At 42.8% G+C, this 11,971-nt stretch overlaps 2 protein-coding genes across 7 annotated transcripts in view; one reads left to right on the forward strand and one right to left on the reverse strand.

Moving 5' to 3' along the window:
- The window catches only part of syndig1 (synapse differentiation inducing 1), a 13,361-nt gene continuing 1,390 nt past the window's right edge, over positions 1 to 11,971 (reverse strand). Inside the window, exons 1-5 of one of the 4 annotated variants that reach the window (XM_027282899.1) lie at positions 10,186 to 10,494; positions 6,463 to 7,090; positions 4,283 to 4,420; positions 1,208 to 1,304; positions 1 to 132 (exon numbers count right to left, since the gene is read on the reverse strand). In XM_027282899.1, the coding sequence (XP_027138700.1) occupies positions 107 to 132; positions 1,208 to 1,304; positions 4,283 to 4,420; positions 6,463 to 7,011 (810 nt within the window). In that variant the 5' untranslated portion in view covers positions 7,012 to 7,090; positions 10,186 to 10,494 and the 3' untranslated portion in view covers positions 1 to 106. Of the gene's footprint in view, positions 133 to 1,120; positions 1,305 to 4,282; positions 4,421 to 6,462; positions 7,091 to 10,185; positions 10,495 to 11,971 lie in introns of those variants that run through there. The other 3 variants (XM_027282898.1, XM_010752787.3, XM_019259443.2) reach the window with 3 other exon arrangements.
- Positions 11,397 to 11,971, forward strand: part of cul9 (cullin 9) — a 23,876-nt gene continuing 23,301 nt past the window's right edge. For all 3 annotated transcript variants that reach the window (XM_027282895.1, XM_027282896.1, XM_027282897.1), the window contains exon 1: positions 11,397 to 11,955. In XM_027282895.1, coding sequence (XP_027138696.1) covers positions 11,820 to 11,955 — 136 coding nt within the window. In that variant the 5' untranslated portion in view covers positions 11,397 to 11,819. The remainder of the gene's footprint in view (positions 11,956 to 11,971) is intronic.

An 11,971-nucleotide genomic window follows, 5' to 3' on the forward strand; every position in this document is an offset into this window, starting at 1 on the left:
ATGATGGTTGGAGGTGATGATGGATGATGATGGATGATCAGAACATTGTGGTTCAACAACAGGTTTGCAGGTGTTCTTTTAGTCCGACTGTGATGCTTGTTGTTGATCAGTGTTGGTGTTTTTGATAAAAAGCTGGACAGAAACAAAAAAGACACATCAACAGTTTCATCAAGAGACAGAAATTCTTGATCCACAAACAGAGACTGGTTGGTACAGTACAGCTGATCCAGTCTCAGTGGTGTAGTCTCAGTGATCCAGTCTCTAAGCTCTCTGATCTCTGATGAACATTTTTCCAGCACTGATCAAGTCAACATTATTTTCAACAGTTTTACACCAAAGGCATTGTTCACTGACAGCTGTTTTCAACCAATCAGAGCTTTGTAGGCGGGATTCATTTCCTGTTCTCAGATCGGACAAAACGTTTGAAGCTCTGACAGATGGACATATAAATGGATCATATGACTGTGATCATGTGACGGTAACAGGCTGAAGGATCTTACTTAATGTCCCTTAATGACCTCCACTACTGATTGGTCAGAACATGTTTTGTGTTCAAACACGTGATAAGATTTTCAAAATAAAGTTCATTGAATTTATTTCTGAATTTTTTTCATGTCCAAATATTTAACAAACCTTAAAAAAAATCATAGAATCGGGGTGTCGATTAGCTTAGTTGATAGGGCATCTGCCCCATGTACGCAGGCTCAGCAGCGGCCCGTGGTCCGAATCTGATTCTGCACCCTTACCTGTATGCTTAACATTAAACGTTAAACATTAAACTGATGAGGTTCTTTGGACGCGTTTCTGTTCGGTGAGGGTTGAAAAAACCTATCACATTGGAAACGTCCGTTAAATAAACTGCTTCCGATCAGCGATTTCCTCAAACTCCCATAATCCCTCTCAGATCCTCAATCTCATTGGTTTAAAGGTTTCAGGTTCAAGTCTTTCAAGACTCCAGAATCACCTGTCGACCTGTCGAGGTTGATTCAGACAAGTGACATCACCGCTGTCTGCAAACAGGAAGTCTTCCTACACCTTGTCACCACAGGGTGACCTGTTGAGGGAACGCTCAGCGGAAAGTCAGGCTCCAGGTAACGATGACACAGATTCCCAGTGTCTGATATGTAATATCTCTCCCAGCCAGTTTACCAGTGGTGGTTCTTGGAGAGGTAGGCAATGAGCGCCACGGCCACACCCACATAGATACCTGTCCCAATGGTGATTGACAGCACAGCCAGGAAGAGAGCCCGCCTTGAACTGGAGCTTGCCAGGTGGAAGTCTCCTTTAGACACCGCCTTATTGGTCTGAGAGGGGTGGGACAAAAAGACAGGAAAAGGAAGTTAGCTACTAGAAAACAGGAACTAAAAACATCATGATGCATTCATGAAAGTATCCAACGCTTTGCAGCACACAGCACCATACATCATGGCTTTAACTGTTTTTCAAAATAAGAGAGCCTTACTTTCAGAGAACTTCATCAGGATGAGCAAGTCAAACTGTGTTCAGAGAACAAACAGATGATTTTAAAGAGATGTTCTCAATCTAAACTGTGTGGCTTCAGGAGGTTAAATGACAGAAAGACACAGAAGGAAAAACAAGATAACAGAGCAGAGGAACAGTCACTGATCTGTAATCAGTTTGTAATATGGCTGATGAGATCAGAAAGAACAACATCCTGTTTACTGTCAGACCTCAGGCCACTGCTGCCAGAACCCAACAGTACCGATGACTGTGCTGCACAGAACTTATTACATTACATTTACATTTAGTCATTTAGCTGACACTTTTATCCAAAGCGACTTACAGGGAGCAATTTGGGGCTCAGTATCTTGCCCAAGGAGACTTCGATGTGCAGACTGGAGGAGCCATGGACTGAACATCCGATCATCTGATTAGTGGACGACCCGCTCTGCCTTCTGAGCCACAAACTTCTGTCACTAACGTTAACAGAACAGCAGGCTGAGATCAGAGATGAGTCTCAGAGGACAATCTCCTATCTCTATTCTCTTATTTCTCAAAAGTCTGATGAACAGTACTCACTGCTGCGTTTAAGGGACATGTCTATACCAAATGTTTGTACTGAACTAGGGAAGAGGGCGGCTGGATCCTCGGTGCCGTCAGACTGGAACATTTAGAAAACACAAAGATCTGTTTTCTTTGAATGATTTTAAATCCATATTAAAGAGCTGGAGATGAATCATAGGGGTGTCATTGTTTTAACTGATATTGTTGAATTCATTACTGTACTTTTATTATTATTATTATTATTATTATTATTATTATTATTATTATTATTATTAGATTGCTGTGTGTTTTAATGCAGCCTGTGTGTCCTGTATCTGTATGACTTGTTCTTAGTTTGTGCTGCTGCCTACCTACCTGCCTGCCTGCCTGCCTGCCTGCCTGCCTGCCTACCTGCCTACCTGCCTGCCTGCCTGCCTGCCTGTCCCGGGGGGAACATCTGCCCTTGGCTTCTGTTGTGTTCACAGTTCCTGAGTTCAGACAGAAGACTCTGTGACAGATGATCAGATCAGATTCTCAGCTGCATTAATCATGATTAACAAGACAGGAAACAGCCCGATGCAATTTCCACTTCACTTCCAGTAATATTGAATTACATGTTCAGACCAATCAGAAACAGGGGGGGTCAGATCAACAACAGCTCCTCTTTACAGTTTGACCTTTGACCTCCTCAGACAGGAAGTGGACAGACCAAGTTTTCTTGTTTCTTCCTTTAATGTGACTCGCCTCCTCCTCCTGCAGAGCGTTCTGTCATTCACTGATGGATTTCAGTGTGCAATGTGTTGCCATGGCAACCAGATATGTTTCTTTTGGCGCTTTAGGTGTGCAGTTGTCATGGAAACCACATCCACAACAACATGAAGCCATACAACAACAATGACAGCATTTACTGAAAACAAATCAGCTGATTACAGATGACAAACAGTGTGTGTGTCAGTGTGTGGGTATCTGATCAAAGTACTGTGAGTATCATGAGTACTGCTTACTACTGCTCCTGGTTCTGTTACTCCATCCATCATGTCCTGCCTCTGATCCAGGTCGGGTTGGTGGCAGCAGGTGTATCTCCTCCTGGATCTGATCTTTAACCACCTCAGCTGGCTCCTTTACACCTGAAGATTGAGCAGCTCTACTCTGAGCTCCCTCTGGATGTCCGAGTTCTTCACTCTATCTCTGAGCCTGGACACCCTACAGAGGATCTATGATCTCATTCTTTCAGTCACTACCCAAAGCTGCTGACCACAGGTGAGGTAGATAGACCAGCTCAGCACATGACACACCAACCCGCTGGTCCAATCACTGGTGAAGAAGATTTCAAAATACTTCATCTTCACTTCACTATACTTTGTTCTTGTTTTGTGTTTTTGTCATGTCATTTCCTGTTTAATTTTGAAAAGTCTTGTTTCAGGTCACTTGCCCTTCTGTGTGTGTCACCTCTCTGATTGTCTTCCCTAATCATCGATTGTGTGCACCTGGTGCTCCCTTCTCTCCATGTTTAAATAGTCTGCATGTCGCTTGTCTTGTGCCAGTGTGTTCGACCTGATCGTCATACCAGCCCGTATCCTAGATCTTTGCCACAGTCATAGTTTTGCCCTGAATCTCCGTTTTCTCCTTGAAAGAGTGATTTTTCTTTGTAACTTTATACCTTTACTTTAGTATTTAGTCTGAGTTTAGAGATTGCCGTTTTGTTTTCCTCCGGTTGGAGTGATTTTGTGTTATTCAGATTTTATCCTTCGTAGCTTTTCCTCCAGTTAATTCGGAGTGTTTCTTAGTTTTCTGTATTTTTGTTTCCTCCTTTTTGGAGCGCCTTTTGTTTGTCAGAGTTTTTATTTGTTATTTTCCCTGGTTAGGTACTTTGATTCATAGATTAGGACAGGTTTGTTTATTTTGTTAGAGTAGTCAGACTCAGTGTTTTTCCTCCCTTTTCGAGCAACTTTTATTTTGTAGATTTCACAGACAGGTCAGGAGTTTTTGTAGCCAATTTATTTGCACTCTATTCAGAGGATTACTCAAGCTGCTATGCTGAATAAAGATCACTTTTATTTAATCTGCTCTGCGTCTGAGTCCTGCCTTGAACCCGTCCTGACAACTTTACTTTACTTTACTTTATTTTCCAGATGGTGTGACACCTGACTTCAATGCTAACAGGTGAAACTCAGTACAAGGTATTAAAAAAAAAAAAAAATCAGAATCCAGGTCTACTCAGGTGTGTTAGATGAGGTACGGTAATGTCCCTTGGGAAGATGTGTGGGCATGTCCTCACCTTATGCGACAGGTAGAAGGCGGCGATGCCAAGCGGCCAAAAGCAGCAGAGCATAGAGAAGACGCTGAGGCCCAGGTGATCTCTGGGAGGCATCAATAGGAAGGTGTCCTCGCTCTCTGATTCGCTGGAGTAATCACTCTGATCAAACACAAACAAACACTGTTTTTTCTTTGTTACATGTATTGCAAATTGCATAATGTGGATCTTTCATGAAGCATCCCAGAAACGTCACTATGCCTGGCTTCACGTTGAATACGCGTCTGGACAGACCAAAATCGTGGCATGTACGTGAAGTGCCAGAGACGTGTGCAGTGGGGTTTCGGAGCCTCCAAAAAAAAAAAAAAGGTTTCTCCTCAGCACAGCGTTCATGCGACATGTAAATCAACATATAATCATTGGCCACTGCCATCGGTGAATGTCATGCTTATTTGCTGATGGGAGTTGAGGAGGCGAACATCGGCCGATGCAGCGATGCATCGGTTATATTAAATATAAAAGGTGACAAGAACACACAAAACACAAGATACTCCATGGCCATGTCTGTAGCTGCTGTGAAAGTATCTGACTCCTCATTTTGGCCAGTGGGTGCTCCAGCTCCAAAATATTTCAGAAGTGTCCCTGAATTCACAATTAAGATACAATGTGTAAGTTAGATCACACTTACATCACACATGCATCAGTTACCCAATTAAAATGACCATGATGCACATTTTAACATTTGTTAACATTCTATAAACTAAGCATAACATACTACAAATGATTTAAAAAGCTCTATCACATGTAGCTTACAAAATGCCATGTCAGTGTATATTAGAAGTTGTTTAAGTTAGCATAAGTGTACAGTAATAAAAAAAATTCCACAGTCTGTGTGAATCTGCACTTGTTGTGTTGCAAACACAAACCAGACTAGGTTGCCTATGGGTGAAATTAGTTGCATGACATGATGTCAGTTCTAATAGTTGCTAGTTCAGCAAAACTAAATAGACCAAATCCAGTCGTCTTCTGTGGCTGATAGCAACATAAATATAACACATAATAAACAGCCTATAGCTGCTGTCACTGACGTCACTCACAGAAATCTGCACACCTTTATCTTTGGCTCGTTTCTCCTCTTCTTCTTTTCTTTGTTTTCTAAACTGGGCACCTGATGCTTCTTTGGTTTTTTACTTTGGTCCATGATGAAGACTCCACATCATTAACCACTGTACCTTTGCCAACACCGTCGGTTCGCCCGTCAATCAACCAGAGTGACGTGAGGTCATGTCGATTATTTTTTTCTTTTTTAATTTTTCACATAACCCAATTAATTACATGTAGGTATATGGGCCTATGTTAATTCTAGGAATGAAATACAATTTATTTTTTTAAGCAGTTTGTGTTGTGTGGCCTGCGCCTGGGATCAGTCTATCCCCCGCCCCCCTCCACCTTGCCTCTTCTGACACTCAGCAGTAAGGGGGGGCGTCCACTCCACTAACTTGACCCGGATCAACAAAGAAAAAAGAACTAGATCAAACTGGAGAAAATGTTTTCTGGTTTTCCGTCTGATGCTCAGAGCATCGAAAGAGTGTTAGTGTTTGTACCATGGGCGTTTTAGACCACCAGGAAAAGGGGGAGTTTACAGGCCTGGGGAGCAGGGGAATGCTGAGGGAGCGGAGCCAGGGTCGTACCAGAACTGGTGCTGAGAATGTGATGAAATATTCAAGGAAATAAGAAATTGTTTTTCTGACGATAACTTGTCTCCATTGAGCCGGGATGTGATAAGTGCGTATACTGTTATTCTGACTCTGTCAGTAATCCCCCTCTGGGATTAGAGCCACACAATAAATTAAATCTGGACTTTACAGAAAAAATCACAGCGTTTCAGCTAATCACCTGAAAAGATTAGCTTTTAGATGTTCAGAGAGCTGCAGAATGTTAATCTGATTCTGACTCACAGCCAGAGGAGGGATGAACAGGTGGAGGGATGGATGGACTGAGGGATGGATGGATGGATGGATGGAGGGATGCAAGGATGGATTGTAGGATGGAGGTTGGAGCACAAAGGTCGGAGGATGAAAAATGATGGCTGGAGGTTGGAGGATTTAAAATAGCGGCTGAAGGATGGAAAATGAAGAACGGAGGATGATTAATCAATTAACCAGCACTGCTCATAATCAATAATCAATCAAACATGGAATTACCTCGAGTTCCTGGAAGTCGTCATCATTGTCAATGTCGTACGACAGCGTCTGAATTTTTGCGTCCTCTCCAGAAAAGTCCACAAACCTTCTGTCAGCAAACTTTAGCGCCTCCTTTGTGGAGGAGGAGCCACCAGCCGCTAATGAGGAGTAGCAGGAGGAGGTGTCCAGACCGAGCCCCTCAATGAAGGTGGTCTCACAGCAGTCCCCTCCTCCAGCCTCACCCCACGCTTGCACCACCCTTTCTGGGCACAGGAGAAGACCTGGGGGTGGCCGGAGACGGGGGTCTGATATTACCTGGTGGGAGAGCAGAGTGCTTGGGTTCAGGAGCTGAGGATGACCTCCACCTTCTCCATTGCTCCTGTCCTGCTGGGGGGGGGCATTCACCACCACATGACCCTGATATTGAGAAGCTGAATACACCATCAGCAGAGGCTCCGCCCCCAACCTGTGGGTGTTGATGAGGCCATTTTGTCTGCCTCCTCCTCCTCCCCTCAGTGAGGCTCTCCCAAGTTCAGACAGGCTTTCGGCCTCTTCTTCTCGTCCATCCATCTTTCAACACGCCGTCGCTTCTCCCCAGAGGTGTCTCCCAGAGGTCAGGGGTCAGAGGTCAGTAATCGGCTGAACTCTCCTAAAAAAACAGATACAGAAGTGAAACAGAACATCAACAGGACTGTTCATAATAATCAATCATCAATCAATCAATGACTGAATGAAGGTTTCATTTAGACATTTTACAGAATACAGTGTTGTGGAGAAATTGCTGACGTCAAAGGTCAGGAGTTCAGAAAGTGTTCAGGAGCCTCTGATGTCTGATGCTGTATTATTTATTTATGCTTGATCAAGGAGAATTAGAGACACTCTCAAAGTTCATCAGAAGTGCCTGAGTCGGTCTCACATTCTGCCCAACTCATCCTGGTGGATCGACTTTAAACCTCAAGATAACAGCACAAATACTACACGCCCAGAATGAGTCACAGAGAATGTCTTTACTAAGAACAGTGTCACTGTCAACATATTGTAGTCTGGAGACACAGATGTCTGTTTAAGTCAATAGGAACATCAATGACAAGCTATCTATTATGTCTAAGCAGGCAGCAACAGGTTTCTTTGACCTTGGCCACCATAGTGTTGAGATAGTGTAGTGTAATATTATAGGCTTTGTTATAAGTTTGTGTTAGTATATAGGTTAAAATCCTTTTTCATTTCTGTCATAATATTAAGTATATAATTGCATGTTTTTTAAGAATATATAGTAGTAATATAGTATGTTTTTTTAGTAGCATTTTATGCTAGGACTATTAACCCTTTAGTAGTAGAGTATGGGTATGAAGTGAAGATGTAAGCAATACAGCTTGACAGTTTGAGCACACAGCCAAGAGTCGCTCGAGTATGGGTCCACAAAGGGGATATATGACTAAAGTGTGAAAAGTATATAATCATGGAATATCTTATTGTTTTGTATTATACTTTCTGAAAAGAGTGTAGCATGACAGGGGGAACTTAATTATTGTAGAAAATTATACATAGAAGGCTGAGTTGAAATAAAGTTGAACAAGGTAGGGGCGGAGGTGAGCACATGCTGTATCAGCGAATGTGATATGTTAGCAGGTTTAGAAAACCCAGTCCAAATAATTTAATTATATAATAGAGAATCATGTGATTTTGATACTATTATTTTATTGGAGGGAAATAAGAATGGGTGGTACCAATGTTGTGATTATACTATTATAAAAGTTGATGTTTTGAGCTGAAAAAACGCTTTCCTTCATGAACGAAAACTGGTTGTATTTTCTGTAAAGAGAATAAAACCTATGCTGCACTCAACTTTGACGTGCTCTGGAGCCTTACTTGAAGATAAGATTGGATTTACGAACAAAATGTTGCAGGAGTCAGGACTTCTCTAACGTCTCTAACTCATGATCCAGGCTTCTGACATAAACAATAGACCTGCACCTACTGTTCCCAGTCCCAGACCTCAAGGCCCACACATGACCTTGTGTAGCCTAAGGTTAGAAAATTCCATAACATACAGCAAACGTCTTCTCCTGTGGTTGTATATGTTATGTAATTTTCTATCCTTAGGTTACACAGGCTCATGTGGGCCTTGAGGTCCTCGGCAGTAGTAGTTGTTTGGCTTTGCTTGAGAACAACAAGTGCCAGTCTATCTCAACAGGGTCGAAGAGACCTAATGTTGCCTTCCTAGACATAATAGATACAGTAGCTTGATGTGACGTTTCTTTAACATAAACAGTCAACAGTGTCTCCAGACTAGAATGTGCTGACAGTAACTCTAACATGGGCAAACATTCTCTGTCTCTAGTTCTGGGCCTTTAGTATTTGTGGTGTTGTCTGTAGAGGTTTAAAGTCTGACCACCGACCGTTCAACAGAATGTGAGACTGACTCAGACTCTTCTGATGTACTTTGAGAGTGCCTCTAATTCTCCTTGGCTAAGAACAGTATAAAGACTCAGGCACAGACTAAACAACAAAAGAAGAAGAAGAATGTAAGGGTCATGCTGATGTCATCAATGATGTTATGTGACACAGTTGAAGGAAAGTGTTCAAAGTTATTCCAAAGACTTTTATTGTGAAATTGCACAGGAAGGAAGTGCTGACCTTCCTCCAGGAGGAACTGTTGAAGTCCTCAGTCGCTTAATTTCACTTCACCTTGATGAAAACATGAGTCTGACAGTCACAGAGTCATCTTTCTCTTAAAACAGTTTAATCTGGTTCATCTGGACCTGCATCATCCTTCTTCAGGACTGTCTGACTGGTGGGGAATCCCCAAAAATGCGGGTGCATTCATGTCCCTTTGTTTTTATTATTTTTTAAGACTTTAAGAGTGTGCAGAGCTAAATCTAAAATATAAAACTTTACTATGTAGGGTTTGTTATACAAAGAATTAGCATCGGAAGCTGGTCACCAAGCTGAGAAGATTCAAACAGGAACAGGTTTCTTCACCATAAAGACTCTAACATTGGTTCTTTGTTGAAAAGTGGTGGATCACTCCCTCTAGGTTGGAAGCGAGTTTCTGTCCCGAGTAAAAGAGTTGTTCAGGAGTGACAGGTAATGGAGCATGAGATGAGACCAGCGGATTGGTGCAGCACTGGCAGCAATATGGACATTATACTGGACCATTGTGGTTCAGTGGGAGATGAGCCAGAGGGTGAAGCTCTCGATTTTCCAGACCATCTATGTTGCAACCTTCACCTGTGGTCATGGATTTGTTTCTGGGAAGAGGAACGACTCGAATACCCTGATAAACCTGCTGCCACCACGACCCGGATCAGAGGAAGGACATATTATTATATTGTCTGTCAGATAATCTCATATAAGAGATAATAATCTTTTACTGTAAATAATATAATCAGATGTTATCGTGAATATGTTGCCGTTTGATCATATTCTAATAATTAGTTAGATTGAAGGTGGATCAAGTTTAAGGATGCTACTGTGAAATATTTAATTATTATTTTTCTAATATGATTTTTTTTTATATTAAATGTTAGACGACCTTCAATTCATCATAATAAAATAATCCACAGATTAATAATAAAGCTTCAAACCTGCCTGTACACACACACACACACACACAATATAAATATGATCCCGTCATTCTCTGCTGTAAACCTGAATACCGACAGTGTCACTGGCTTTGACGTCACCCCGGTGATGGTAAACATGTGTGATCACGAAAGGACAAAAACACACACGCGCACGCACATACTCATCTCCCAAGGTGAGACACAAGACCCTGAATCCATCATCAAATCAATACATCCAGGATTCACAGCGACCCTTCCTCTGTCCTTTCAGCCGACTTCAGTGCGCTCTGGGCGGCATAGAGATCTGAAAGAGTCCCGGTGACATGATCCGCTGCTCCGAGTCAGAAAGAGAGAGAAGAGAGGCAGGCGGGCGAGCAGGTGTCCGTCTGGTCGGTGGATGGTTCTCCTGCAGGGAAAAGATGAAGATGAGGATGATGATGAGAAAGAGGGGGTGGAGGAGGAGGAGAAGAAGAGAGAGAGAGAGAGAGAGAGAGAGAGAGAGAGACAGAGAGAGACAGAGAGACAGAGACAGAGAGAGAGAGAGAGAGAGAGACAGACAGAGACATAGAGAGAGAGACAGAGACAGAGAGAGACAGAGAGACAGAGAGAGACAGAGAGAGAGACAGAGAGAGAGACAGACAGAGAGACAGAGACAGAGACAGAGAATCAGCTGATATGGGGGTTACATGTGTGTTGAATACAGAGTGTTTGTGTATGAAGAGCAGCACAGATTTCCTCCTCATGGTCCTAAAGCCCCTCTGCTCTCCAGCAGCAGTCAGCCCAGCTCGGCGTCTGTCTTTCAGCCTTTTATTTCACCAAGCTCTCACCAACCACTAAAAGTCAGTCCCACATTTACTCTTGTCCGGCGGCTTCTTGCTCGCTCACTCTCTCCTTTCATTATGAGCCCAGTTACATTGCCCAGTAGCCCTGGGCAATGTAACTGGGCTCCGGTTCTGGCACGACACCTCCAGTTTCACCAAAATCAGTGAAATAGTTGGTAGTGTGTGACTTGCCATAAAGCGTTACGTACTTCTCCCAACCCGGAGCCCAAAGTAGTGTGAGAACAGACGTACAAGAAGTAGAAGAAGAAGAAGAATCAGAACATAGTCTCATCATATTAATAACGGCTGTGAATTCATGATAATATAACAATGATTTTTATTAAGACAGCAATCCTGTTCTGATACATCTTTGTTTAGTGTTAAGGTTCTATAATTAGTACCGGTTCTGTAGTTAGAATAGAATAGTTCTGTATCTGTAGTTTTTGTTGTTGCAGTTTTTGAGTTGTAATTTTCTTGTTGTAGTTTTTGAGTTGTAGTCCTTGAGTTGTAGTCCTTGAGTTGTAGTTCTTGTGTTGTAGTTCTTGTGTTGTATTTTTTGAGTTGTAGTCCTTGAGTTGTAGTTCTTGAGTTGTAGTCCTTGAGTTGTAGTTCTTGAGTTGTAGTCCTTGAGTTGTAGTCCTTGGGTTGTAGTCCTTGAGTTGTAGTCCTTGGGTTGTAGTCCTTGAGTTGTAGTTCTTGGGTTGTAGTCCTTGAGTTGTAGTTCTTGGGTTGTAGTCCTTGAGTTGTAGTCCTTGGGTTGTAGTCCTTGAGTTGTAGTCCTTGAGTTGAAAAAGAGAACAGTTGGTTTTAGTTCTGATAAGCAGGGATAGAAAATGGCTGGTTGTAGTTTTTTGTTGGTGTCGCTCACTCTGCCGCCCAGCAGGCGGCGATGCGCTCAGTTCGCGGGCCTCCAACAAACCCAGAGAAGAAGAAGAATAAGCAGCAGACGTAGAAGAAGACGCCGTCCCTGGCGCCGCTTCTGTCACCGCAAATGCGCATCCCGCAGCTCGGAGCCCCGGTGGAGAAAACAAACATCACCAGGCTGGGAAACGACACGTTAGGGCGGAAAAGAAAACAGCGGCTGAGGGGGAAGACAGAAGCGAAGGGTCAAGTCTGTGACACGGCAGGTAAGCCCGTAACTCA

The sequence above is a fragment of the Larimichthys crocea genome, chromosome X, assembly GCF_000972845.2.
Source record: "Larimichthys crocea isolate SSNF chromosome X, L_crocea_2.0, whole genome shotgun sequence".
Taxonomy (NCBI): Eukaryota; Metazoa; Chordata; class Actinopteri; family Sciaenidae; genus Larimichthys; species Larimichthys crocea.